The 25072-nt window shown below is 40.5% G+C and overlaps 1 protein-coding gene and 1 long non-coding RNA gene across 2 annotated transcripts in view; one reads left to right on the top strand and one right to left on the bottom strand.

Moving 5' to 3' along the window:
* Window positions 1-9683: 9683 nt before the first annotated feature.
* On the bottom strand, window positions 9684-12240 carry LOC146444569 (uncharacterized). Its single transcript, XR_014851192.1, has 3 exons — window positions 11688-12240; window positions 11042-11095; window positions 9684-10407 (listed from the first exon to the last, which is right to left on the bottom strand). It is a non-coding gene; the product is annotated as an uncharacterized LOC146444569 (long non-coding RNA).
* A 101-nt stretch (window positions 12241-12341) lies between these two features.
* UBAC2 (UBA domain containing 2) overlaps window positions 12342-25072 on the top strand; it is an 87823-nt gene continuing 75092 nt past the window's right edge. Inside the window, exons 1-4 of the mRNA XM_085057250.1 lie at window positions 12342-12496; window positions 21023-21150; window positions 24308-24427; window positions 24852-24958. Coding sequence (XP_084913376.1) covers window positions 12466-12496; window positions 21023-21150; window positions 24308-24427; window positions 24852-24958 — 386 coding nt within the window. The 5' untranslated portion in view covers window positions 12342-12465. The remainder of the gene's footprint in view (window positions 12497-21022; window positions 21151-24307; window positions 24428-24851; window positions 24959-25072) is intronic.

Here is a 25072-nt window from a genome sequence, read left to right as displayed (position 1 = left end):
ATCCTTTTGACATTTTATCCAAACTGAATTGCTTCACAGAATCACAGAAAGAATTGAAGAATATTCTGAGTTGGAAAGGATCCAGAAGGATCATTGAGTTCGACTCGAAAAGTGAATGGCCCCTGTGGGGATCTTCATTGTTTCTGAAGAGTTCTTGCCTCTCTGTCTCCATTTAAGAAGGGGCACATGGTAAGCAGGATGTCAGCTCTGCACATCAATTCAATGGTTAGATGATATCGCCCAGAATACTTAGAGAAGTGAACATAAAGTCTGAGCAGAGTTTCTGCATACTTTAGGCTATTTTAAATGAACAGAGCCACAATTAATTCCTTAAAATTAATCATTTTCTGATCTGCTGGTTCTGACCTCTTCTGATCTTCCGAAAGAAGAGCTGGGTCGGTTACCTGTGTTTTAACATCACCATCAGTTTGCCCAAGAATTTCAAGAAAACTAAACAGGACCATTGCTCTATCCTTTGCACAGCTGGTCTGAGTGAGAGAGTATTGCTACTTTCACAAAATAAGAGTAATAATGCTTTATAATTATTATTTTGATTCAAATGTTTGCAGAGGTGAAGTGGGATGGAGGTGACCCTACAAAATACTAATTGCATTTCCCAAAACACATAAGTAAGCCTCCACAGATAATAAAGTGCCTTTTATTAATTTTGGTGATTTCTTTCTCAATCTCTGGGGCAAACTTGCATTACATTTTTCAAATCTTTCTTTGCAATGTCAAGGCCTCAAAGCTTTTACTTTGGAAAAATAAAAGCAGGGATTCTCTGAAGATATCTGGATTTCAGTTAAAAGAAGACCACAAAAGATTCTGAATCTCATAATAAAATTACAGGATGCTGTAACACATCTGGGCAGCTTTTATATTTTGCAGCGCCCACAATACTAAGGCAGAATGGCAAAGGCAGGTAGTGAAACACACACTGCTACCAGCTTGTTCATACATGTTCTCCAGACAAATATTTCTATGCTCCAGGGCTGTCAGTTGTGATGAGCAAAATATACGCATGTGCGTATATGTGTATATGTATATATATGTATATATATATATGTATATATATATATGTATATATATATATATATATACACACACATACACATACAAAAACAAAATTTGAAATCACATTAACACGAAAGGAGACTCAAACCTTTACATCTGAGTAATTTTTGAGTACTTATCTACACAAGGGACAGCAAAAACTGAAAAAGAAATAAGTACAGTCAGCACATAACCTAGCCATGGGGTTTACAGACAAGGAGGAATTCTCATATACCCCTTCTGAGTGCTATATTCATGGGTTAGGTGGTGTAAGACAAGAAATAGCTGAGTAGGACAGCACCATAGTGTTTGACTTTTGTGTAAAGTGGTGCTTCTCCTGGAGGTAGTATTGAAGGTCATAGTGGACTGGGTGAATGAGCACTTTAGCCCCACATTTGATTACCAATTACAAACTTGCACTGGAGAGCAGCCCCCTTACCATCACTGCCTTGTTCCCAGCATCTTCTTGGTTGGTGAGTACAAGTTATAAAAAATTCCATCAAATGTATTTACATGAAGGAAAAGCCTGAAACCACAAGTGCTAGAAAGATGCTGCATACCAAGTGATGGTATTAAGTCTCTTGCTGGTGTTTTGTGTGCAAAAATTATTCTGTGTTAGGTTATGCTAAACTTCAAGACAGCTTTTCTTACAAAAATATAAGAGTGCGGGTATTAAATAATCATTAAACTCTAATTATGTCTCATAGATATTGCACAAGAGTTTCCACACAGGAAGCTTTAAAAAAAGTCACTTGACATAGGAGGAGAGTGGATGAGGCATTTGGCCCCTGGCACTTCAGTGATAGAGCATAGAATCATAGAATCACAGAGTCATAGAATCATAGAATCTTAGAATCTTAGAATCACAGAGTCATAGAATCATAGAATCATAGAATGCTTCAATTTGAAGAAAAGCTCTAAGTTCCTTGAGTCTAACCATTAACCCAGCACTGCCAAGTTCACCACTAAACCATGTCCCCAGGTGCCACGTCCACACATGCCACCATCCTCCACGGATGGTGACTCAACCATTTCCCCGGGCAGCCTGTTCCAATGCTTGACAACCCCTTCTGCGGAGAAATTTTTCCAAATAGCCAATCTACATGTTTCTTCTATCAGCTTTGCTGTGGTGCTGGCAGCCATCACCAGAGAGATTTTAACAACCTGCTGCACGGGAGCAAGGGAGAACAGTAAAATTAATTATAGCAATTATATTAATGGCCCATGATGGCACGCAGGATGATCTGTTCCATGGCCTTACCCTGCACCAAGGTCAGGCTAACAGGCCAGTAGTTCCCCAGATCCTCCTTCCAGCCCTTCTTGTAGATGGGTGTTACATTTAATAATTAGGGCATCACATTTGCAGACTTCCAGTCAACCAGGACCTCACCCCTGAGCCAGGGCTGCTGGTGAATTATGGAAATTGGCTTGGTGACAAGTTCTGCAAGATCCCTCAGTGCCCTTGGGTGGATCCCATCCGGCCCCATAAACCTGTGTGTGTCTAAGTGGTATAAGCATCTGAGGTCACACCTCCATTCTCATTCTTTTGAGCCCACACAATTTAATTAGGGTTCCCTATTGCCATAAAGCAGCACAGCTGATTGAAAGACCAGGTATTTCTGCAAAGAAACTGTGACAGAGCCATACTAACAGCCAGCTCCCTCATGCTTTGGCAATGGGAATATACCGAATCAATCAGTCAAATTATGAGCACTGTCACAGCAAGAAAGAGAAGAAATAATCCCTGTTGGGTCTGAAGACAGTCTGATTATGAAAACTGTTGGCAAATATTCCTAGGCCTAGAAGTGATTTATCAGTCAGTTTACCCCATTTTGTTATCATACTGTGAATAAAAACTAAGACATTCACTTGTACACTGTGATTTAAGGGGGCAGGGTTATTGGTCAATAAGCTTTGTAGGAGACAGGAACATCTGTTGTTTAATCATCTTCTCAAATAGGCCAAAATCTAGAGTTCCTTTCAAACATACTTACTTTTTTTTTTGCTTGGCTAAATTATTATTTGTAAATATATTCAAATCTCCTTCATTCCTCGGATCTGTGGGAAAGCCAGCCAGGGTACTGACAGAGGGATCATAATTGCTGCAGTCTAGCCAAGACAATATTAGCGCCTGGATTTTGACAATGTTGTCTGTTTTTTTCTCATGAATTCAGCTTACCTCCTAGAGGTGACAACCCAGGAAAGAGAAAATACTCCACCTTTACCTCTACCCACTGTGAAAGTCTGTATGGTTTTTTTTCCACACTCTAATTAAATCCTTGAAGTTCTTAATTCAGCAGTGACTAATCTACTACCCCTTTGGATCTCAGTTCTGTTCTCAAAGTCTAAAACATTCTTATCTTGAATCCAGGCCAATGTCTTGTTAATTATGGCTATGTCTGAGAAGATCATCTTTGTTGTTACTATATCAGCAAGACAAAATGAAGAAATCCAATATGTGATGAAAGACACACACCTTTTATAATTTTCCACGTCAATAGTGTTTCTCATGACCCACCCTACATTCTTACCTTAGCTGGTTGCACAATGTCATTTGAATTAAGCGATCCACTCACTGATTTTCTTCCTTGAGCTTCTTTCAGAGAAGGGAGAAGCCAGGTTTCATAGTCCCTGGATTTAGAAAGTATTAGGCTCTTATTTGCAAAGAACTTTGAAACTTCCTTTACAGTGCTTGGAGTAATCACCCAAACATTGGTGAGTCATCAAATTTCAGTTCAAAGTCTATGCAATTGAGTTTTGATTTATATTAGGAGTTTTTCTAACATAGCATAATTAGATCTTTTCCCATTTTCTGCTCATATCAGGGAAGGGTTCATTCTCATAGGCTGAAGCTGCTGATAGGGCTTTTTAACATGTGCCATTACTAGGAGATAGCCACTGATCAGCCCGGGTTTTCATTAAGTGCTTTCTATGACAGAAGTACCAATAATAGACAAAATTACTTTTAAACTGTAGGCTTTTTTTGCTGGAGCAATACCCTGATATCTTTAGCAGCCTCCCAGCACCTCCTTAGTTTAGCTTGCAGGTCATGGATTGTGTGTATTGTGGTTCTGTGTGCGCATGTACACGCAATATTTATTGGCAAGTACTCCCCAAGAAAAGTTACCTACCTGCACATTATTTAGAGGGTTTTGCTGTGTGTTGCCTCCACCCACATTCAGAAGGTCCTATAACATTTGCATTTTACACAGGAAAGACACTTTTTGCACTTCTTTTGTACCTTGTGTGGAACATGAATTTACACAGAATAAAGGACACCCCAGTTAGATAGTGCAGCTCATAAAACCCTTTTGTTGCATGAACTCACAGAAAAAAAGAGACTCAGACAAAGCAACTAGAATTCTTCAGGATAATTCAGCAAGGCTTCTTTTAGTATTTTCCTTTATCCCATTTTCCTTTTCATCTTTCTTTCTCTTTTTTTAAGTCATCATGCCACCCTGCCCAGACCACCTGGGCTCCATCCTATTGGTGTTACCTTTCCTGTCAATCCCCCTTACCACTTCCCCTCCTCAGAGCTTTTTATGGATTCCTCCTCCGCCTGTGTCAGGGGTTAAGACCTGCCAAATTGCATAACCCCAAGTGTGCCTCTGTTTTTTTCTCCTGTCTCTTGCTCCACCCTGTGCTAATTCCGCACATTCCACCCGGCCTTCCCCTCAGACCGCTCCCTTCCTCTCTCTTTTTGTTCTCGCCTTAATATCTCCATTCATGCCATCACGGTCCATGTAGAGCAAAGGCAGCCTCCCACTCGATGTCAGCTCTGTGTCCTCCCCGCTCCCCTCTCCAAACAAAGCCAGAGCGCGGCTGAGCCCATCTGCTCCCTGAATCATCCCGGCTGTGACGGCCACTTTCCATCTGTCCCAGCTTGCTGCTGCACTGTCTGCGGTTTGGAAGTTTAAAGTGCACCCATGTGAGCCAAAGCCTGCTGAAAACACAGCAGGCTTCTGGCTGATGAATTCAGGGCACTGTGAATCAGGCCATAAATCACCTGGGGCAGACATGCTCTTTTTTTGTTGCATTTTTTTTTCTTTCCTGTTTTACTGCATAATGTACTGACACATCTCAAATGTTGCATCAAATGCAGATACTTAAGCCCCAAATCGGTCTTTTCCTGGGCATGGTGTCTACCTACACAATGACCTTCAGATGAAAACAGTTTATCTACAAGTAAGCAAAATTTCTGGGGTTTGTATGAGGCGGCCTAGGATACAAATGCTTTGGTTTTGCCCCCAAATGTACATGTACACTAGCAAGACCACTGATGGTGAATTTAGTTTACAAGCTGGCTCTCCTGCATACACAAACATATCAGTTCTTACTCATATAGACTGAACAATAAGTTCAAATAATTTTTTATTAAGACCTCAACCATCCTATTGTGGAAGGACCAACTGCAGTGAAATCTGGAATCAAAGCCACAGGAAAATGGATGAGAAAACTTTCTTTATGATATATATTCACCTACAAAATTTATCAACAGCAGTGTCCAGTACTCATGAAGTAAACCAGTATGTGTACTCATCCTTTCTTGTCACCTGTGCAACATGACTTTTGCTGAAAATATATAGTTACTGGTATATATACTCAGAGAACAAATACATACTTAAGGAACGAATGCCACAGTGAATGCATGTCTAGTACATACAAAGGAGCATATTGACTTTGCTGGTTTATTTTTCTCCCACTTGAAAAGTCTGCTTTGTTTACTGTAGGGACAAAGCAATAAACTTGAGTTTTAGTATGAGCAGATTCAGTATTTCATAACTATTTCTTAAGGGCCAAAAATGGCCTTGACACAACCTTTAGCACAACAGCTCAATATATGAGCCAGGAGGACATCTCTGGGCTCCAACTGCCCAGCATGGCTGGGTGCCTGCGTCCCCAGAGGAGTCTGTGTGGTAAGAGCTCCAGCATGTATGTGTAAAATAGAAAAGATTAACAGTGTGTTTTACACACTTCTTCAAATCGGACCTTCCAATTCCTCTTATTGCAATGAATTCCTGATTGCTGTCTCATTTCCCCTCAGTGCAGCTGCATTTGCTCCAGAGGAGCCACCAAGCCACCCAAGTGAAGGGAGGCTTGGAGTCCTGGCTGGTCTGTCCAGGCTGAAGGTCATGTGGAAAGATCCCCTGGAAGCTTCATCACGCAGGCATCTTGGGGTTTACTTCAAAAACTGTGGTGTACGAAACGTTGGTGCTTGTTTCTCTTGTTTAACACCCCAATCAAGTCTGTCCTGGGAGCTCAGTGGCAAACTGCTCTCACTGTCATGCCAGCTGACCGGAAAGTGACACTGTCCCACCTCCTGGGTGAGGTGAGGAAGAGCCCAAAACGGCAGCTGAGTGAATCATCATGCCAGGAAAGATTTCTTTGCTACAGTTGGTGATTTCTACTACAACTTGCCCTACAAACACAGATTTTTGTAGTACCCCAATTTATAAAGTGCTCTAGGTATTTTAAAAATATATTAAGTATATTAAATTGTGTTCAGCAAGTAAAAAAATAAATACTTCCTATGTGCAGAGAAGGCAGCTAAAGGAACAGTAAGAATGCCAACTGTTGCATTTAATTAGTTTTATGTTTCAGTCTCTGACTAGATCCAATCTTCAGTTTTAGAAATCTACCTAGCATTGCAATGCCTGTAGCAGCAAACAGATAATGGCACATACGGGAAAGAGTATAGCATAGAATCAAGAATAATTGTAACAAAGCTTTTGTTTGTTTGTTTTGTTTTAATAGCCCCACTGTATTTAAACATTGTTTATCAATACACTGATTGTTTTTACAGTAGTTCCTCCTTCTAATAATGAAAAGCAGTTCAGTTTGCTGACGGCAATTTAAAGGACATAGCTGGGCAAAATTTTACACTTTTGTATGCTAAAGACTTTTGACACCTAACTTTACCATTACTAATATTTATGGAGGAAAAAATAAAACCTGGGAATGCCTATTTCCTATAAATGTACATATTTCTACTGCATATATTATGCAAGTACATTTCTGGAGTGAACATCCTTTAAATTTTTGCAAGTTCTTCTGAGAGATCATTCAATAAAATTATATGAACACAAATTTATTCTGATTTGGATAATTAGGTTTTGAAAAAAAGACAGGACTATTCCTTCATGTTCAAATTTAACTCAAATACAAATGAGATAATGAGAACTGCTTAAAGCTTTATCAGTTTTTTCAATCTCTTGGCAGTGTTATGCTACAGGCCTGATAACATCATGATATGGCTCCTCAGGTATTCCCTTAAACACAGATTTGCCTCCAAGTGTAAACACGGGAGATTAATAATCTTTGCACTGTGCAGAGATACACAGATAATATTATAATATAGCTGTGAAGCAAGAGCATGAGGATATCTGAGAAATATGGATAAGTATCAGGGAGAAGGAAGGCCTTTAAACACCACTATAAATATCTTCTAATATCTAATTTTCAGAATAGGCAATTTCAACACAGTCGTACCTGTGTGGAACAATGCAAATAATTTTCTACATATTAAAGGCTCAAGTATTTTTGCCATCACTGATAGTTATCTTGGGTAATTTAGCGTATGCTCCATATCTCAAAGGTACACTTTGACATAAATTCAGTCTGAAATAGATGACTAGTGCTTGATCTCTTGTATGCATTAGAGAACACAGATATGCAAAGTACATTGTGTTATGCAATGCTATACATAATTATTCGCCCTCCTAATGGATTCCCTAATTGGGTCTTCTGAGCACTATGCTTAAATATCATCATTTGGTTAATGCTTACTATGTTTCACAATTTACCTTACAGTAAATTAGTGCCCTTCAAATGAGTGATCTAAAATGTAGTGACAGCTGCTCATCCAAGGGCAGCTGGACGAGAGCATTTTTAATTCTCACAAGAAGTCTCACCTAAGTGAAATGAAATATGAACATAGGCAGATTAATTCTGATGCTTCTTAATTGTTGATTTTAATCTGAGTTTTTAATGCTCTATCTTAAACTTGCTTTCCCAGTGTTTTTGTATTAGGATCCAGTTCCTGGTCATGCCTACCATATGTTCTTGTTTTTCACAGGATCTCAACCTTCACTGAAATGAATTTATTGAAAATAAATGTGGCAGGGAATTTAAATAGTTTTAATGCAGTGTTTTAGAAGCAATGAGAGACCAAGCTGCTGATCAAGTGCTTGGTGCTGCACCTTAAACACAGAGATGCCAACATGTGGGTGCATGTGGTGCCAGTGCTTAGGATGGACAGTTAAAAGGGAAATGAAGGTTAAGACTTGCAGTGTAAAAGTGTATGTGGCTCAGTACCAGATGAGCCAGTACCTTAAACTGGTACTGCACTGTCATTGCCTGCCATTCAGGGGGTCCAGCTGAAAAATGAGTTAGTGGTGTGTTTGAGTCATTGAAGCAATAATTGCCCACATTGCCATGTTACTAGACATTGACATGGAGTTCAGGTTTAACAAAGCATTTTAAGTTTTGAAAAAATATCATGGCTGGAACCTTAACTAATGGAACGTGTCTGAGTATTCTGAATTTTTTACAATAGTGTGACGCGAAATCAATTACAAAAATAACTGACAAAGCCCAATACTCCTTCAGCCACCCCATTGCTCCTGTCTATTAACTGTAAGCCTACCAGCTCTACATGGAAAGAACTAAGCTGGAAAGTGTTCTGTATCTTTTAGCTACAGTAAAAAACCCCAAAACTTTGTAATAAAATGATGACACTACAGTTTAAGAGGACAGCAAGTCTGCTGCATTATGCAGTTTTGCTCACTTCTGAAGAGTGAGAGAAATTCACTAATTTTGGAAAGGTACAGGTCAAATCAGTCCAATTTCAGCCCAGTGAATCTCTGCCTTCTGTCCTTCCCCCTGCTCCCATGCAAGCTGCTATCAGCAAGCTGCACTGCTGCTGAACTCTCCTCTGCAGGGTATGCATGTTGCACAGCTATCTTCCTTAACATCTTCTGTTACTGAACACAAGGGTTAGAAATTATAGGGAGAAGTTACTGAAATCATTAAATTTAGCATTAACCTCTCCATAGGTATCTGTTAATATTCCAGGTAATGGTAATAACTGCAGGTTCTACTATGAATGCCATGGAAATCCTAGATATCAAAGAGATGAAGACCACTTGCAATTAACCTGCAGAATCATTAACCTGCTCTGAGTTTAGTCAGAAAATTCCTGAGTAAGGTGTTACATTTCCACCCTGTTTTACTGTGCTGCTATCCTTCATTCTATATGCCAGGGGACCATCTGACTGTTGGAGATTAATTAGTAATTAAGAGTTGCTTCAAAAACATCACAAGTTCACAGAAGAAAGCACCTTAATCATGTTAGAAAATTGTTAGAAATATAAATTCCAGTCTCCTGGGGTCTTCTTTTGAGCAGGAAATTTAAATAACTTCATTTTGACCATGCCAAATTGACCCCACTGACTAGATGTAATAAACAAATGGGAGATATTCAAGCTGACATTTGAGCAGTGTCAAAGCCTTCTAAGCTTGTTCTGAGTAGATTAGTAGATAAGTGCTAACCTTCCTATTCTGGGATATGTTCCAAGGCAAGCATGAGGACTGATGATTTTATTAACTCCAAAGTAGTCGACACTGTATACTTTAACATTGTAAATAATTTGCTTTATTCTTATGTCATGCTACCAGTTGACAGTGACAGTGTTGGGATAAAAAACACCTCTCTGCCTGGCACTGCATTTGAGGGCAAAAACTACATTTCCTCTACTATTCAATCAGTATGTGAAACTATAACTATTAGCAAGGGGTGTGCAGTTTTCTCAAAAACACATAGTGGATCTCATCTGATCTAATCCCAGAAATAATGACTTAAATTTTTTTTTTAACAAGGGATATCATGAGGTGTTTCACAGACTCTAATATATTTGTAGACATTAATAAGGTAGTGGCAAATAGATTCAGAGCCAGCTCCCTGTATTCCAGCAGTATTGACAAATCTGCAAGTATTTCGGTATCCTATTGGGAGAAGCTTGCCTGCTGTTGCTACTCATTCAGCTTTGCTGCATCTGTCAATGTTAATAAGCCCACAGAGCTGCCTTCAAAATGGGCCTTAAATATTTGCCCAAATGCATCCTCGTTCAGAAGGATACATGCCTAAGTCTCTGGTATGTTCAGTGATTATGACTTGAATCCAATTCCAGTGCTTGACGTTGCAGAGGAGAATCCCTCTAATATGATTACCTTGTAGGACATCAATCTAGGGAAATCTTCAAAACAGAGACTATAAAACAGAAAAACACTAGGTCTTGGCTCTTAGGACTGTAAACTTCTAAATTAATGATTGTTCTGTCACTCAGTTCTGTGAGACTGTGAAAAGAAATAAAAGTGAGCTTTATCTTCAGCACTAAAACTAAGCTTAAGCCTATTACACCAGCAATACTGGAAAAGTTTTCAGTTTTATCCTCACCTATAGTAAAGCCAGAGCCACAAAAAGGCTTAGTTACTTTAAGCGGGGGTTAATCAAAAAAGTTCAAAATGGGAATTAATTAAAACATGAGTACCTCATTAGATCCCTAAGGTTTCAGGAGGCACCCAAGCTTTTCCCAAAGAGGTTTCATGCTGGAACTATTACCAGCTTTGCACCTCCTTATTTACCTTCCCTTTCCTTAGAAATGAGGGTTGCCTGTCACTTATGTGAGGTTGCAGGCATTCAGCAGCACACTAGCAAGACAGACTTTGCATATGTAAAATACAGCAGCCAGAGCCATTTGCATTTGAAAGAAAGAAGGGAAATTTCTGCAGCAAATAATTTCTTCCAGCTGTGCTTTAACAGCAGAGAGTACGCTGGTTGTGTGTAGCCAAAGACACAAAATACACGATGGGTTTCATGCTGTGAATCCAAATTAGATTCTTTTCAGAGGAAAGAACCTCAGTTTGGGATAAGTCAGGATTTCCAATGTGCTATCCCTTTGTCTCTTCCTCCTGGCTGGTTTAGACATACCTCCTGCTCTGTGAGCGGATTGTGAATCCCAATCCTACCTGCCTAAAGCAGGCCCTGTACAGAGAGGACAAATGAGCAACAGAAATCCGAAGTTAGTGCTGGAAATTGGCCATTTTAAAATACATGCTGATATACTGAATTCAGCTGAAGTCATTCTGGACCCAAGCATAAGGTCTTTTTATGTCCCCGTGGCAGTGTTTAAGAGATTATGTTTATAAAGATTCAGGAAATCAACATTTCTGAGTGCTAGTTAATAGCTGCACTTGAATGCAAATATTGAAATGCTTTGTTTATGGTCTATAAGAATTTATGGAATATAAGAAATATATTACTTACCTAAAAAGTTGTTACTATTGGTTGCCTACTTTAAAATTGCTACCTAGCTGACAAGTCACATGTTCCAGAGTGACATTTGTTGTCAGTCTTGTACTGCAGTAATATAAATGTGACTTGGAGGCCCACAGTTCCATCACAAAGTGCACACACCTTCTGCTGCAGAGTATTGTCATCTTTTTAAATGCCTAGCATGACTTATTTTAGTAAAGTCTGATTTCTACAAGGACTCGAAAATGTCAGTGAAATTTGGTGCCCGAATAATTTCAGCCTCATCATACCACATCTCCTGTGAAATTGGAATTTGGCTCACCTCGTTCTGGGTGCTGGTAGAGAGCTGATGCGAGATGTGCCATTAGAGCTCATGGTGATCTGTTCAATGCTGTCCCTAGGTGGAGCCTAAGGAGCAATTAATTTAATCCTAAAGCAGGCACCTTCATTTGACCAGCTGAAAAGCTCTCCAGACTGTCTGTGTTGACTCTGTTTCCATTAGCTGTAATGACATCTTGCCCACGGCTCCTAATGAGACATTCACCTGCTGGACTCCCCAGATTAGGATGAGCCTCCAGGGGCAGAGTTTGCCAAAGTGTGAGGAGCCACGCTTCCTCAAGACACCTACAAATTAAAAATTTAAATCGTGTTGGATCACGGAATCACAGAACAGTTCGGGCTGAAAGAGGATTCTGGAGACCATTTGGCCCAAATGCCAAGGCAAGGTCACCTGGAGCAGGTGAAACAGGAACGTGTGCAGGTGGGTTTCGAATGTGTGCAGAGAGGGAGACCCCACGCCCTCCCTGAGCAGCCTGTTCCAGTGCTCTGGCACCCTCAGGGGAAAGGAGTTCTTCCCGTTAATGAAGGCAGGAGTAATTACCGATAACACACGCAGACTGACGCGCCCCCACCCGCCCGGCGGGCCCCGCAGGCCCGGCAGGGGGCGCCGCCCGGTCGCCTGACGGCGACGTTTGGCCCATCGCGGCCGCCTTAGCCCTCCCCAGCCCCGGCCCCGGCCCCGGCCCGCCGCGGCTCCGCAGGGGCTGCCCGACCTCGGGGGCTCCGCCGGCCGCGCCCGCCGCCCGGGCCGGGCCGCTGCCATGTTCACCAGCACCGGCTCCAACGGGTTCTGTGAGTACCGGCCCCGCGCGGTCCGGGGAGGGCGGCGGCCAGGGGTGGGAGCGCGGGCGGCGCTGCTGCCGCCGGCCCCGGGGGAGCCGCTGGCTTCGGTCCCCTCTGGCTGGACTTTTAAACTACGTGACGGCGGGAGGAGCCGCGGGTGTGTCTGTGTATGTGTCTGTCTGTCTGTCTGTCTGTGTGTGTCTGTCTGTGAGTATGTCTGTCTGTGTATGTGTCTGTATGTCCCTGTGTGTCTCTGTGGGTATTTATGCATCTGCAGACATCGATATAGACTTCCATGCCAAGATACGTCTCAGAAAAAGCAAAAAACCCTCTTTTCTTAATGGGAAATGAAACTTATTTTTTAAAACTGGGTTATTGATAAGGCAAACGTAAGGACTAATGTACCCCCAGCTCTGCTTGGCTTTATTTTTACACACAGCGCATGTAAATAGTTTCATGTTCCGCTGCTACCTGAACTGACTTCCCAGGTACCGGGGCTTGGCTCTGAGCTTGTTTACAGGACAGAATCTGCAGCGTCTGGAAGGAGCAGTGAGGAACTGACCTGCCTGCGGTGTGGACTTGGGCACTACAGTCCTAAGAGCAGGCAAGGACAAGTGACAAGTCAAAGCTTTGCTGACTAACTGCGTGCTTCCTACAAAATGGGTGGGAGAGTGCATCTGCTGGAGGGCAGGCAGGCTCTGCAGAGGTGTCTGAACAGGCTGTATCAGTGGGCCAAGACGCAACAGCATGAGGTTCAAAAAGGTCAAGTGCCAGGTCCTGCACTTGGGTCACAACCACCCCAGGCAGCACTACAGAACTGGAGAAGAGTGTTTGGAAAACTGCCCGGAGGAAAATGACCTGGTGCTGGTTGACAGTCAGCTGAACATGAGTCAACAGTGTGGCCAGGTGGCCGAGAAGGCCAATGGCATCCTGGCCTGTATCAGAAATAGCGTGACCAGCAGGACCAGGGCAGCGATTGTCCCTCGGTACTTGGCACTGATGAGGCCACACCTTGGATACTGTGTACAGTTCTGGGCCAGTCAGTTTGGGAAGGGCATTGGGGTGCTATAGCATGTCCAGAGAAGGGCAGTGGAGCTGATGGAGTATCTGGAATGCACGTCCTATGAGGAGCAGCTGAGGGAGCTGGGGTTGTTTAGCCTGGAGAAAAGGAGGTTGAGGGGTGATCTTCTCACTCTTTAAAAGGACCTGAAAGGAAGCAAAGTGGGGATTGGCCTCTTCTCCCAGGTAACTAGCAACAGGATGAGGGGACTTACCTGGAGCTGTGCCAGGGGAGGTTCAGGTTGGACATTCAGGAGGAATTCACAGAAAAGGTGATTAGATATTGGAAGGGGCTGCCCAGGGAGGTGGTGGAGTCACTATCCCTGGAGGTGTTTAAAGAAAGAGTGGATGTGGCTCTCAGTGCCATGGTCTACTTGACAACATGGTGTTTGGTCACAGGTTAGACTTGATGATCTCAGAGGTCTTTTCCAACTTAATTGATTCTGTGATTCTGTGAAATCCAAGTTCAGGTGCAAAAGCACCCTCTGACTAGGGGGAAATAATTCTGGCATTTAAGAAGGGGTGTTAGTTGTAGCTGTGTTTTGTGTGAGGAATCCAAAGAAGGAAGAGTGTTTTTTCAGATGGATCTGATAATACTGTACCCTGATTTGTGGTTCCTGATTTTTTATCTGTCCCCACACCCCCCAGTAGATACTGTACAGGGACTTTTCAATGTGTCTGTGTATAATTCTATGACAAAGATTGTAGGGGGAAAAGCATCCATGTTTGACTGAACAGGTGGAAACTCACAGTCAGTATTTACAAGTTTTTCCAGTTTAGGTCCATCAGAAGGATGAGTGGGAAATGGTTATCATAAGAAACATATGGTGCTGTGACCACTTTTCTGGGGAAGCCTGTTCCAGTGCCTGATCACTCTCTGGGTAAAGAACTTTTCTAACATAAACCTTCCCTGATACAGCTTCGTACTGCATGTTGTATGTCTTTTTTTTTTTCCTTCTCAAAAACAGGTACAACATAACATTCTTACTGAACTCACCTATTGACCTAAAGTGGGTTTTTACTATAACACTTGGCTGGTACAGGTGCAGTGACAAACTCCAGGAGAGGCATGGAATTAGGTGGCAGTGGCATATGCTTGCCTGGGGCACAACTGTGGCAGTTTAAGATGTCCCAGCCCCTCAGACTTCTGTTTCTGTTTGTGTAGCAGAAGTTTCTGCAGCAGCAGCAGGTGTGTAGGATTCCATCACTGATGTGCAGAATCTGATGGTTTAGGTAGTTAATGAATTGGTGCCTGATGTTGCACCAGGGAGCTGTACATGTGTGTTCTGGCCCTGGGTCTTGGGAGCTGTGACCTCTGGCAGAAGGCAGTGTCGGTGGATAATGGCACCTGTATCAGTGACCCTGGATAAAATAAGTGGACACCTGGTCCAGCAGCAATAAGAATGATCATGCCAGGTCACACTGAAGGCTCCTGCAGCCTACTGTGTCATCTCTGGCAGAGTGATTAACATCTAAAATGTTTGGACGAGGAGATGTAAATATAAAAATAAACATACCTGATACATGGTACAACTATGAGATAGGGAAGCCAGGAAACAAGAAACACCACCTTTTAAGAGGACAAAGACAGTTTGCCCTTGCTGTGGAAACTGTTTCTGTTATCTGGAATATTGGAAGAGCTGGTATGCCCTGGAAAAAAGAGCCAGTGACTCTGGTTACTAATAGGAGCCACAGCACAGACACATGCAAAAATGGCTTATCAGAACACTAACCCGGTTGATCTGACGTGTCAAAGAGCATTGCAGTGTGTTCACAGAGCATCCTGCCAGCACCTGGCTTTAGGGGTGCGTGAGAGGTGAGCTGTGGTGTCAGACCCAGTCTGGTTGCTTGTGTTGCAATCTGCCAATGGCTTCAGTCCCGAGAACAATGCTGCTGAAACACTTCAGCAGTTCTGCAAAGGCTTGCATGAGTGTGGGAATGGCCTGGCTGTTTGCTTTACTGTACTGCTGCTTAGTTTGCCAAGAGGCTGTGTCCCCGGAGCAAAGTATGCTACTCAGGAAGGCCTTACCAAGAGTTTAAACCAGTTAGACAAGCACCAAACCTTTCTGCAGACATTGTAATATATCCTCCCAGTATTCTCCATGCTTTATATGTACTGCACAGGAGTATAGTAGGAAAGCCTGTTAAGAGTTAGTCTTTATTAAGGTAAAATCTGAGTCCATGTTTTAGAGCATATACACTTGTTAGATCTGGAAAATATTTGACTACTTTGACTACTGCACACAAGCTACTTCTTGTAGTAGTAGGGAGTAGAATCCTTTGAACTTGCTAGTGCAACTTAGACTTTTACCTCTCTGTGAACCTTGTAGTGCAGTGCTAGCAATTTGTTAAAAATCCCCAAGGCAAGAAGGGATCTCTGTGTTCCTCTGCTTGCATAACTGGCAGGACTGAGCTATGTTGTGCAGAGGCGTCAGGAAAATAATAAATCTATGTAAATTGATGCTTTGTGGTATGACTGAAGGAAAAATGAAGCATGTATTGAATACATAAGGCTTTTGTGCGTAGCAATATTATGCAGTACAGTATTATATGGGAAAGCAAATTAGCTTGTAACATCAGCATGCTACAGTGCAGCCTGGTTACCTTGAGTCCTGGGAACAGCATAGCATTGAAGGCCTCAAAACTGTGGCTATCCTGCCTCTGCAGAGCTAGCTCGCTTCATTTCAAGCTCGTGTGGGGATCTCCACATGGTCTTGTGGTGTAACCATACCTGATATTTCTGACAGTGTTTACCAAAAGCAGTATGGTAACATGGCTCTCTGGTTGGAAGGAAGAAAAGTCTGCTCAATAGGGTGACTATTTTTGTTACTGTCAACCTGATCCAGTTTGTATTTCAAGTGTTGCTTTTAGAAACAAAGGGGTTTTTTTCCTTTTTCTTTTTGTATTTCCTCCTCTTTTTTTCTTTTTTTTTTTATAGTTTGTTATCTAGGCTGTACCTAGCAGCTTTATAAACAGTAAATGTATAGGTAAGTGGGTACAGTCTTACCTGTGCCTTTAAAAAATAGGTTAAAAGTGTGATCACAGATTTCTTTGTTGACCTTCTTAATAGTAATATGTTATTCACCTCTCAGATTCTGTATTAAATTTAGAAGCATTTGGTAGAAAACTGTTCCTACAGTGATACTGTTTTCACTTTTAATCAAACGTCACTGCTGGTTGGTGAGCCCACTGCAGGTTCTTGGACAGGTCATGGAACACAGTAGATTAATATCTGCATGATGGTTTAATGCAGGAAAAACAATCACCCAAAATGCAGATTCTGTAAGTGCATTTGGGAAGTACTGTGCATTCAGATGTGTATCAGTTATGGTTTAAAAGACTCACAACTCTTGTGTATCGGCATGTAAAAAAATGGTTTGTGGGTATTTCATGCCATTTTAGTAGCCCACAGCAGTTAATTCTCTGTTTGAAAGTGACGTGCCTGCGTTATAGCAGCTGGGTTTGGGAAAGTTGCAGATCATAGTGGAAAAAAAGAGCTGTTACACAGCATGTTTTGTCTGTAGCTGTGGTGTAAGCTCAGTAGGGATCCCCACAGAAATTGCCCTGAGCTAATTTGAGTTTCTGCAGCTGCTGCTCATCAGCTGGCTCATCACTTCACAACAGCTGGCAATGAGGTCCTCCCTCAAGTCAACACTCGAGTTTTGAGCCTGGAAAATCAGTCCAGGGGGTGAAGTTGTTGCCTCAAGAGCTCTTCTGCAGCAGTAGATTGGGTTTGGCTGTCTGTTTTGGTGTGCCCATCTGCTGTCACTTCACCTGCGAGTAGTGAACAGGCAGGGACAGTAAATAATTTCAAAAACTATAGCTGTTGCTGTAGCTTTCTCATTCTTGTCAATAGTGCAACGGTGGCTTCTGTAGCTGCTACTCCAGCAGTTGTGCCATAAGCCTCCCGCTCTGCTCATAACAGATGGACACTTGTATCCTCCACTCTCTGTATTTTAAAAGTGGTACTGGCAGCCAGAAGAGTAGTAGGTTGTGGAAGGATTTGTGGGCTTTGTAATAAAGTGCAGGGGTGGAATGTGGAGACTCAGAGATGGATTTCTCATTTGTGTCACATTTTGGGATCAGCTTCCCATTCCTGCAGTTGGTAGCATGAAGGTTGGGGCACTTGCCCATGAGATTGTGAGGGCAGTTTTGGGGGCGAACTTCTCCTTTGCACCAGGAAGAAGCAAAGATCTGTAGTGGAAGCTAATTCCTTGCTCTTCATCATAGTGTGGGCATATTCTGCTGGTTATTAACAAAATTTCTTTGTGTAGTTAGGTACACTCAGTAGATGTGGTGTAGCACCAGTGCTATTACTGCCTGTTGTTTGAAAGAAATGCCACTTAAGGAATACTTTGAGATTGCAAATTTATTCCAAGGCCTTTGAAGGCAGTATTTGATATATTTTAACTTTCCTGGTCAAAATGAGTGTTTATCCTTTAATGCTACTTTCTGTATGTGGTATAAAGATACTGTGTTTTCTGCTTGTGCACATTTGCATGAGTGCTTGCATGCACCGAGACTCCGGTGCCATGGTAGGTTGGTGGTACATGTTTCCATCTCACACATGGTTGCATACCCACTGGACTGGAATTTTGCTTTCTAAATTTTACCTTTGCATTGTAAGTAAGGAACTGATTGTGCAAAATCTGGGATTGTTAGTAATTTTTGGTCTGACATGGTTGAGGCATCCCACAGCAGTGGGAGAGTTGCTCCTTCCCTGTGACCTCACAGCAGTCCTTGATAAGGATCTATATGCTTTTGAGGGATAAAGCAAACTGCTGCACTGTGCAGTGAAATACTTGGAAAACGAATTTCAGAAGATGTATTATTACATTTTTCAAGTTCACCAGACAGGAATTAACTTCTCAACCATGATGACGTTGTGAGAAACTGGAGAGTAGAAGTTTCCGTTACTCATGTGATGTTCCCTCTGGGTGACTGTCACATTCATGGCTTAGTTGCTTCTGTGGTTTTTCACTTGATCACACGTCTAATAATAAGTACTTTTCCTCTATTAAGGTTTAAGGTGTCTAAGCTGAAAGCTAAAAGGAGACTTTTAATAAAAATGCATAATAAAAATAAAAACTTTTGGAGAAAACAGATGAAGTTCTGTTGGTTGATTATTTTTGAATGCATTCAAATTAGGAATTTACTGAACAGGATACATATATTTCAAGTATGTATTACCTATAATGTAAAAATTAAAAAAATTTTATAAAAAAATTTCAGTAAAACGTACATATTAAACCTGGGTGGAAAAACACAGTCACAGTGGGATATCTAGAGACTTTGTTGTCATGTTTTTCTCTGGTTATGTGATCCTTATGTAAAAGGTTTTATAAGATTAATGATTTATTGTGAAAATTTCTTAAAATTCATGAAATAACATAAATACATTTGAGAGTAAACCAACAATTTTTATCAAACAATTCAGCAATTTTTACTGTTGTGACTAATGCAATTCTTCTGAACTGGGCTGTACTTTCAAGTATAAAAAATCTGTATCCTGATTATAAAATTGACCTTTTCATGTTAAGAAACGTTAATTTAACTAAGTTATCTGGGGGAGTATTGCTTGAGCTTTCAAATGAATATGTGTGTGCATTGTGTGCATAGTGGCTTTCAGGAAGCTCCAGCTTCTTTTTTCCCTCCACAGTGTTCTACAGTACTCTGGCTTCAGATGGTTTTGAAAAGCCCAACTGAATCAGAATAATGAATAATTTAAAAAATGGATGGCTAAAGAATACAGACTTTATTTTAGGAGGGCAAAAATCCCCAAAGAAAGATATTAGATTGAAAGGTGGACAGTTTCCTTGCATTAAAAAAGAGAAGCAGCCAGACTTTCTTCACGAGTGTCTCATGCAATGATAAAAGTAGAGCATACATTTAGTAGAGTAACATCAACCTGTGTCAATCCAAGCCACTGCCCAATTTCTGTAAAAGGATAGTTCTTCAAGGCCTTACTTACTTAGATGGAAACTGCATGTTTAAATAATGAACTCAAAAGGTGTGAGTGTGGACTGAATTAAGAGTTTTAAGTACAAGTTTTCATTATGACACACATAGAGATGTTTTCTTCACATGGTGAACATCAGAACACTGCAGACTTCAAGGTGGTGAACAGCTAACAGTGCCCATCAAAGTTGTTCTTGCCGTCATCAGTTAATACTTGGATGAGGATCATGCCGAAACTATGTAGCAAGAAACATGTTTTCGATAGCAGTGGGATTGTGCCATAATTAAAATCTGGTCTTTAGTGCCTATTACTGTCTTCCTTTTCTAGCACACTGTTCTAGTGTGTAGCAGATGTTGAAAAAAATCATTCATGGTAGTCACTTTAGTCTGGACAGGCAATAAATATTTATTGTATTACGCTGTTTCATGCAGATTTGTTCCTCCTGTGCACCTGCTCTTTACTTCCCATTAATACTTCTAAAGTAATCTCATTGCTACTTTTATTATATTAAGAAGAATGACAACAGAGCTGTGGATTTTGTAATAGCCTGCAAAAACAGTTGTCTGAAAATGAATGGATTCTGTGCCATAGCTGAGGAGTTTGGAAAGGAAGTAAATGTGATTCAGGTTGCATGTGTGAAAAGGAGAAAAGTCATAGAATAAATAATATTTCAGAGTCTCTGTATTGGCTTGAATTATTGGGCAAGAGTTTGTGTTTTATTGTGTCAACTGCACCAACAGGTTAGGGGGAATTGCTGGGTATACTCCTGCTGGATATTCCACTTGGCAATTTTTAGTAAATGTGAAATGTGTATTGCAGATTTCTGTGTTCTTTGCTTGCTTTCTTTTGAGTGTCCTTTCTGAAAGTCATGCTCCTAAAGGGAAAGAAGTTCTGATTTCACAAACATCCTGATTCTAGCAATTTCTTTATGAATAATTGTAATGATTCAATAGAAGGAAGATGAATCTCATGTAAATTGACTTAGATGTGTTTCCTTGAATGCTGGATCTATGGGCAATAGAGAGAAAGTCAGTTTATTCAGGATATTTATTCACGTGGTTCCTGCTTCATAGCCTCTAAGAAAAAAGCTAATCTTAATCCTTAACACAGAGGAAACAGAAGTATTTAACTAGATGTGCCTGTATATTTTACTAGAAGAAAGAGTCATTATTTTATTTCCTGAAGTGTGATTGAGCCTTAGAAAGGCAGCACTGGAGGACATGACCTCTATAGGTGCAGAGAACTTAGATTTATTTATAGCCAAACAATTTCATGAGACAATGTTGAAAACAAAGTGTCTGGTAAGTTTTTAACTGTCATTAATATCTGTAAAGATTTCCTTTGGTTAGTGTGTTCTTCCTATCTATTTGCAAGTTTTTGAGAACTTGGGAAGTTGTTGAGCTAAAAAGTCAAGGTGGTGTCACTGCCATTATGTCTTCCAGTCATCTGTTAAAATATGTCACTTTTTGGATGTGAAAGACTTTTCTGTAAAATGGTTTGTTTGTTTTGTCTTCAAGATAAAGCGCCTTTGTCAAAGAGTTTGTTACTAGTCCCAAGTGCCATCTCGATTCTATTGACTCTGCTCTTCCAACATTATCAGAAGTTCTTTGCATATAACCTACAAGCTGTAAAAGAGGATTTTCAGGTAAGAGCCTGTTCATTTGGTGTGAAAAGAGACTGCAAACTCGGGTCTTCTGTGCAGTTTTTCCCCACAGTCTGTTTGTCCTCTGGTTCTTTGCCTTTGTTCACTGCTGTAGACCAACTTGTTCTTACCGTTTTTTATATCACCCCAGTATGCTACTTTTTGGAAAACATGAGAAAAACTGATCTGAAACAATCAACATGACTTTTCACTTCTTTGTCTTGTCTGGGAAATCATTTGGTTTGTGTAATTTTTCCTTTCAGGCACTGGCATTTGGAAACTTGCTGTGAATGAAGTGTGATTTAACCCATTTAACAATAAAAGTATTTTGATATGAATGTCAGTATCTTATTGTGCTTAATTTTTGAGGCTGAAGAGGGCTATTTTGATTAGGCACTCTGATTATAAATTTTTTTTTTAACAACAGAGGCCATCGCTTTCGTTCTGTAGCTTCTTTGTAGTTAGTTGTGGAAAACTAAACTTTGCCTGTTGAATAGAACTGCTGCTTCTAATCTGAAGATTCCAGGCGACGGGGGAGTTTGTCGTGCTCCTGAGTAATCAGCTGAATTAGTTCATTTCTTACTCATTCCTGTTTCAAACTAAGATATCCTATCTTTTCGTTGTTGTATCTTTTAAGGTTTTATTTTAAGCTTAATTAAGGATCCTGTAGTATCAGCTCTAAATGTTGAAATAATGTACTTAAAAGTGATAATTCCTGTGGGTATTTGGTTTGAGATGTTTTTAATTTTTGGAAGTGGCAAACTAGAGCCACTCTTGTGCTCAATAGAGAAGGGTCAGCAAATGCCTCTGTGTTTATCTTACTCCACAGATTTTGCAGTTGCATCAAAGATAAGGTATGTAGTCAAATTAATGCCTTAGAGGATGCCAGATGTAGCCTGTAAGCTTTAAAAGATTATTAGACCTAGCTAGTGATACTCTGTGCTATTGCACTCTCTGTAATCTTTCTTGTCAAGAACAAGAGCTTTATTGTAATAATAAATTACGAGTCTGCAAGAGCGCTACTCATTTTTTGCCAAGTGTCTTGCTGATGCTGTCCAGTGAAAATGTATAAATGATGTCTGCCTTTTAACAATGTTACAGCTAGGTGTTTGGGGAGGGGAATGAAAAAGTCTGAGAAACTATTCAAGTTTTAAATGGAAATTGTGTGGGTTTGGGATTTGTTTATTTGTTTGTTTTGCAATTTGTCTTTTGAGGAGTCTTCTCTTTCCATATGTTTGATCTGCTGAAAAACAGTAGCAGCTGTGTTTTATTCAAAGAAACCGTCTCTACTGTATCTTAACCATAAACATTTGCAAGTATCTGTAAAAGCTATGACACTTTTATTGTGGTTTTTTGGGGAATTTTTGAGTTTGGATTTTTTGTTTCATGAGATTGTTTCACTTATTGCCATAGCCTTTGGAGTAAGCTGTGTGCTATATCACTGAGCACCTCTGAGATCAGGGAGAACAGATTGTTTAACTCCTGTCTGGTGCTAATATTCAAATGAGGACTCTTAAAATTTGTTTAGAATAAATTCACCTGTAAGGATGTGTTTAATGGAAAAGATTTTTTTCAGGGGCTGAACAAACATTTCGGATGTTAGATTTTAACACTTCTTAAAGCTGGTAGAGAGCACAGGAATTAAAGTGAACTGTTGAAGAAGAGTGCATTTGATTTGGAAGGCAAAATATGTGCTGTCCAAAACTGAAAGGTCTCCATACAGAGGACTCCTGAGAGCAGTGAAGATGCTGTGTGTAAAAGATCTTCATTACATCATATCTATGTATTTTTTAAGCTAGCTAAAGCAAAGAGCAGTTTGTCTAGAAGCATTTCATAGTCTGTGTGAGGGCTGTTCATTTAGTGTGTGTCAGGAAATATTCAGCTGCAAGGTCATAACCCTGCCAGTCTTGACTTCAGGGGGGATGGGATTTAAAATCGGGCATGTTGACATGGGATAGTGAGAATAGTGAGTGAAGTGGATTGGAGCCAATACTGTTTGGTGTCTTCATTCATAACTTGGACAGCAGGACATAGCATTCTCTCAACAAGCCTGTAGGTGATGTAAAACTTGGATTTGTAGTTGTTACACCTGTTGGTTCTGCAGCCATTTAGAGGGGGAGAAAAGGGTCGGTAGGAATCTTATTTCAGCAAAGGCAAATGCAAACTCCTGCATCAGAGAGGAGTAACACCATGCACCAGTACAAGCTGTGGGCTGAGCAGCTGAAAATCACTTTACAGAAGAGGCCCTGATGGTCTTGGTGGAGACTTAAGTTGAACATGAAGCAGCAATGTAGCATTTTGGGCTCAGAAGCCCAACAGCATCCTGGGCTGCATTAGGAAGAGCTTCAAAAGGAGGCCTGGGTGGTGATGATCTCTACTGCGTCTCAGTGAGGCCACATCTGAAGTGTTGTCCATTGTGCTGTGCTCCTGAGTACAAAATTCACCTTGACATGTTGCAGAGAGTCCAGTGAAAAGCCGCCAGGCTGGTCAGGGGCTAGAGCATTTGGTGGATGAGAGGCTGAGAGAGCTGTGATTGTTTAGTATGGAGAAGAGAAGGTTTAGAGGAGAGATCATACCAGTGTGTGTAAATACCTAATATGAGGGAGGAAAAAAGAGGGAGCCTGGTCCGGTGAAAGAACAAGAGGCAATGGGATTGAATTGAAATACAATAAATACACTTAAAGAAAAAGGTTGGTACTGTATGACTGATGGAACACAGGAACAGTTTCCATCCTTAGATGGAAGTTCAAGACTAACTTGACATGGCCCTGGGTAAGCTGATCTGATTAGACCTTCTTACAACTGTTACACTGGACTAGTTTATATCTAGAGGTTGCTTCAAAAATACTTTTTTTAAAAATCTAAATTCACGAGGGTTGTGATTTAAATTTTTATTTGTAAATGTAAGCTGGGAACATAAAAGTTTGAGTTAATTTCAATTGTTTATTTATTTTAACAGTTAGACATCTGCCTTGAAAATATTTTATTTTTAAAGAGACTTCTTGAATTCTCCATAACATTTTACTCTCTGTATTTCTCTCTTTTACTGTGCTGCATTTCTGTTACCTGACTCCAGTACTGTATTCCCTCTAAACACAAATTCTGTAAAGAATTTCCTTGAAGGAAGAAAGACTTAACATGATGATCATTAACCTTCCAGATTTGGAGACTTGTGTGTGGAAGAGCAATATGTCTTGATTTGAAAGACACATTCTGCAGCAGTCTGCTCATTTACAACTTTAGAATATTTGAAAGAAGATATGGCAGCAGAAAATTTTCAGTAAGTTCCAGTTTTGAGGGTTTTTTTAAATAGAAACTTCTTTATACTGTTTAGTCTTACACTCTTGGAGAAATACTGCAGTTTTATTTCTAGCTTGTTGTATAGAAATATATTTAAAGGGTTTAAAGATTGTTTGGTTTTCATAAATTTAAATTTATTTTGATAGTATCTTGCACTCAGCAGATTATTTTAATGACTATTTGCAGCTATATCAGTCCAATAGAATTTAATTTTGGAAACAATCTTACCCTTCATTCTTCAGTATGTAGACAAGTAGACCTGGAATTACATTGTGTTAAAGATTGAATTTGTTGTAATTGAACTAGTATAGAGGTTTTCTTATTTCTTTCTTACATTTAGAGGAGTATTAAAACCTTATTTTTTAAACTGTTGAATTGATTCAAATTAACCTTTTTCTTTCCAGTCTTTTCTACTGGGCGCTTGGATGCTCTCAGCTTTGTTTGATCTTCTCCTTGTAGAAATCACTCAGTATATATTTGGCATCACCATCAACAGCTTGCCTTCTGGGTTGTAAGTAGCTTCTAATGAATTGGTTATTTTAGATAAAGTTTCAAGGGATTGTTTTCTGAAGATTTTAATTTCAAAAAATCTTTCTCCATGTTGCATTTTAAATTAAATTCAATC

The sequence above is a fragment of the Lichenostomus cassidix genome, chromosome 1 (genome assembly GCF_008360975.1).
Source record: "Lichenostomus cassidix isolate B80296 chromosome 1, HeHo_3.0, whole genome shotgun sequence".
Taxonomy (NCBI): domain Eukaryota; kingdom Metazoa; phylum Chordata; class Aves; order Passeriformes; family Meliphagidae; genus Lichenostomus; species Lichenostomus cassidix.
The sequence above is the reverse complement of the archived record's forward strand: the minus strand, read 5'-3'. Positions and strand labels throughout refer to the sequence as shown.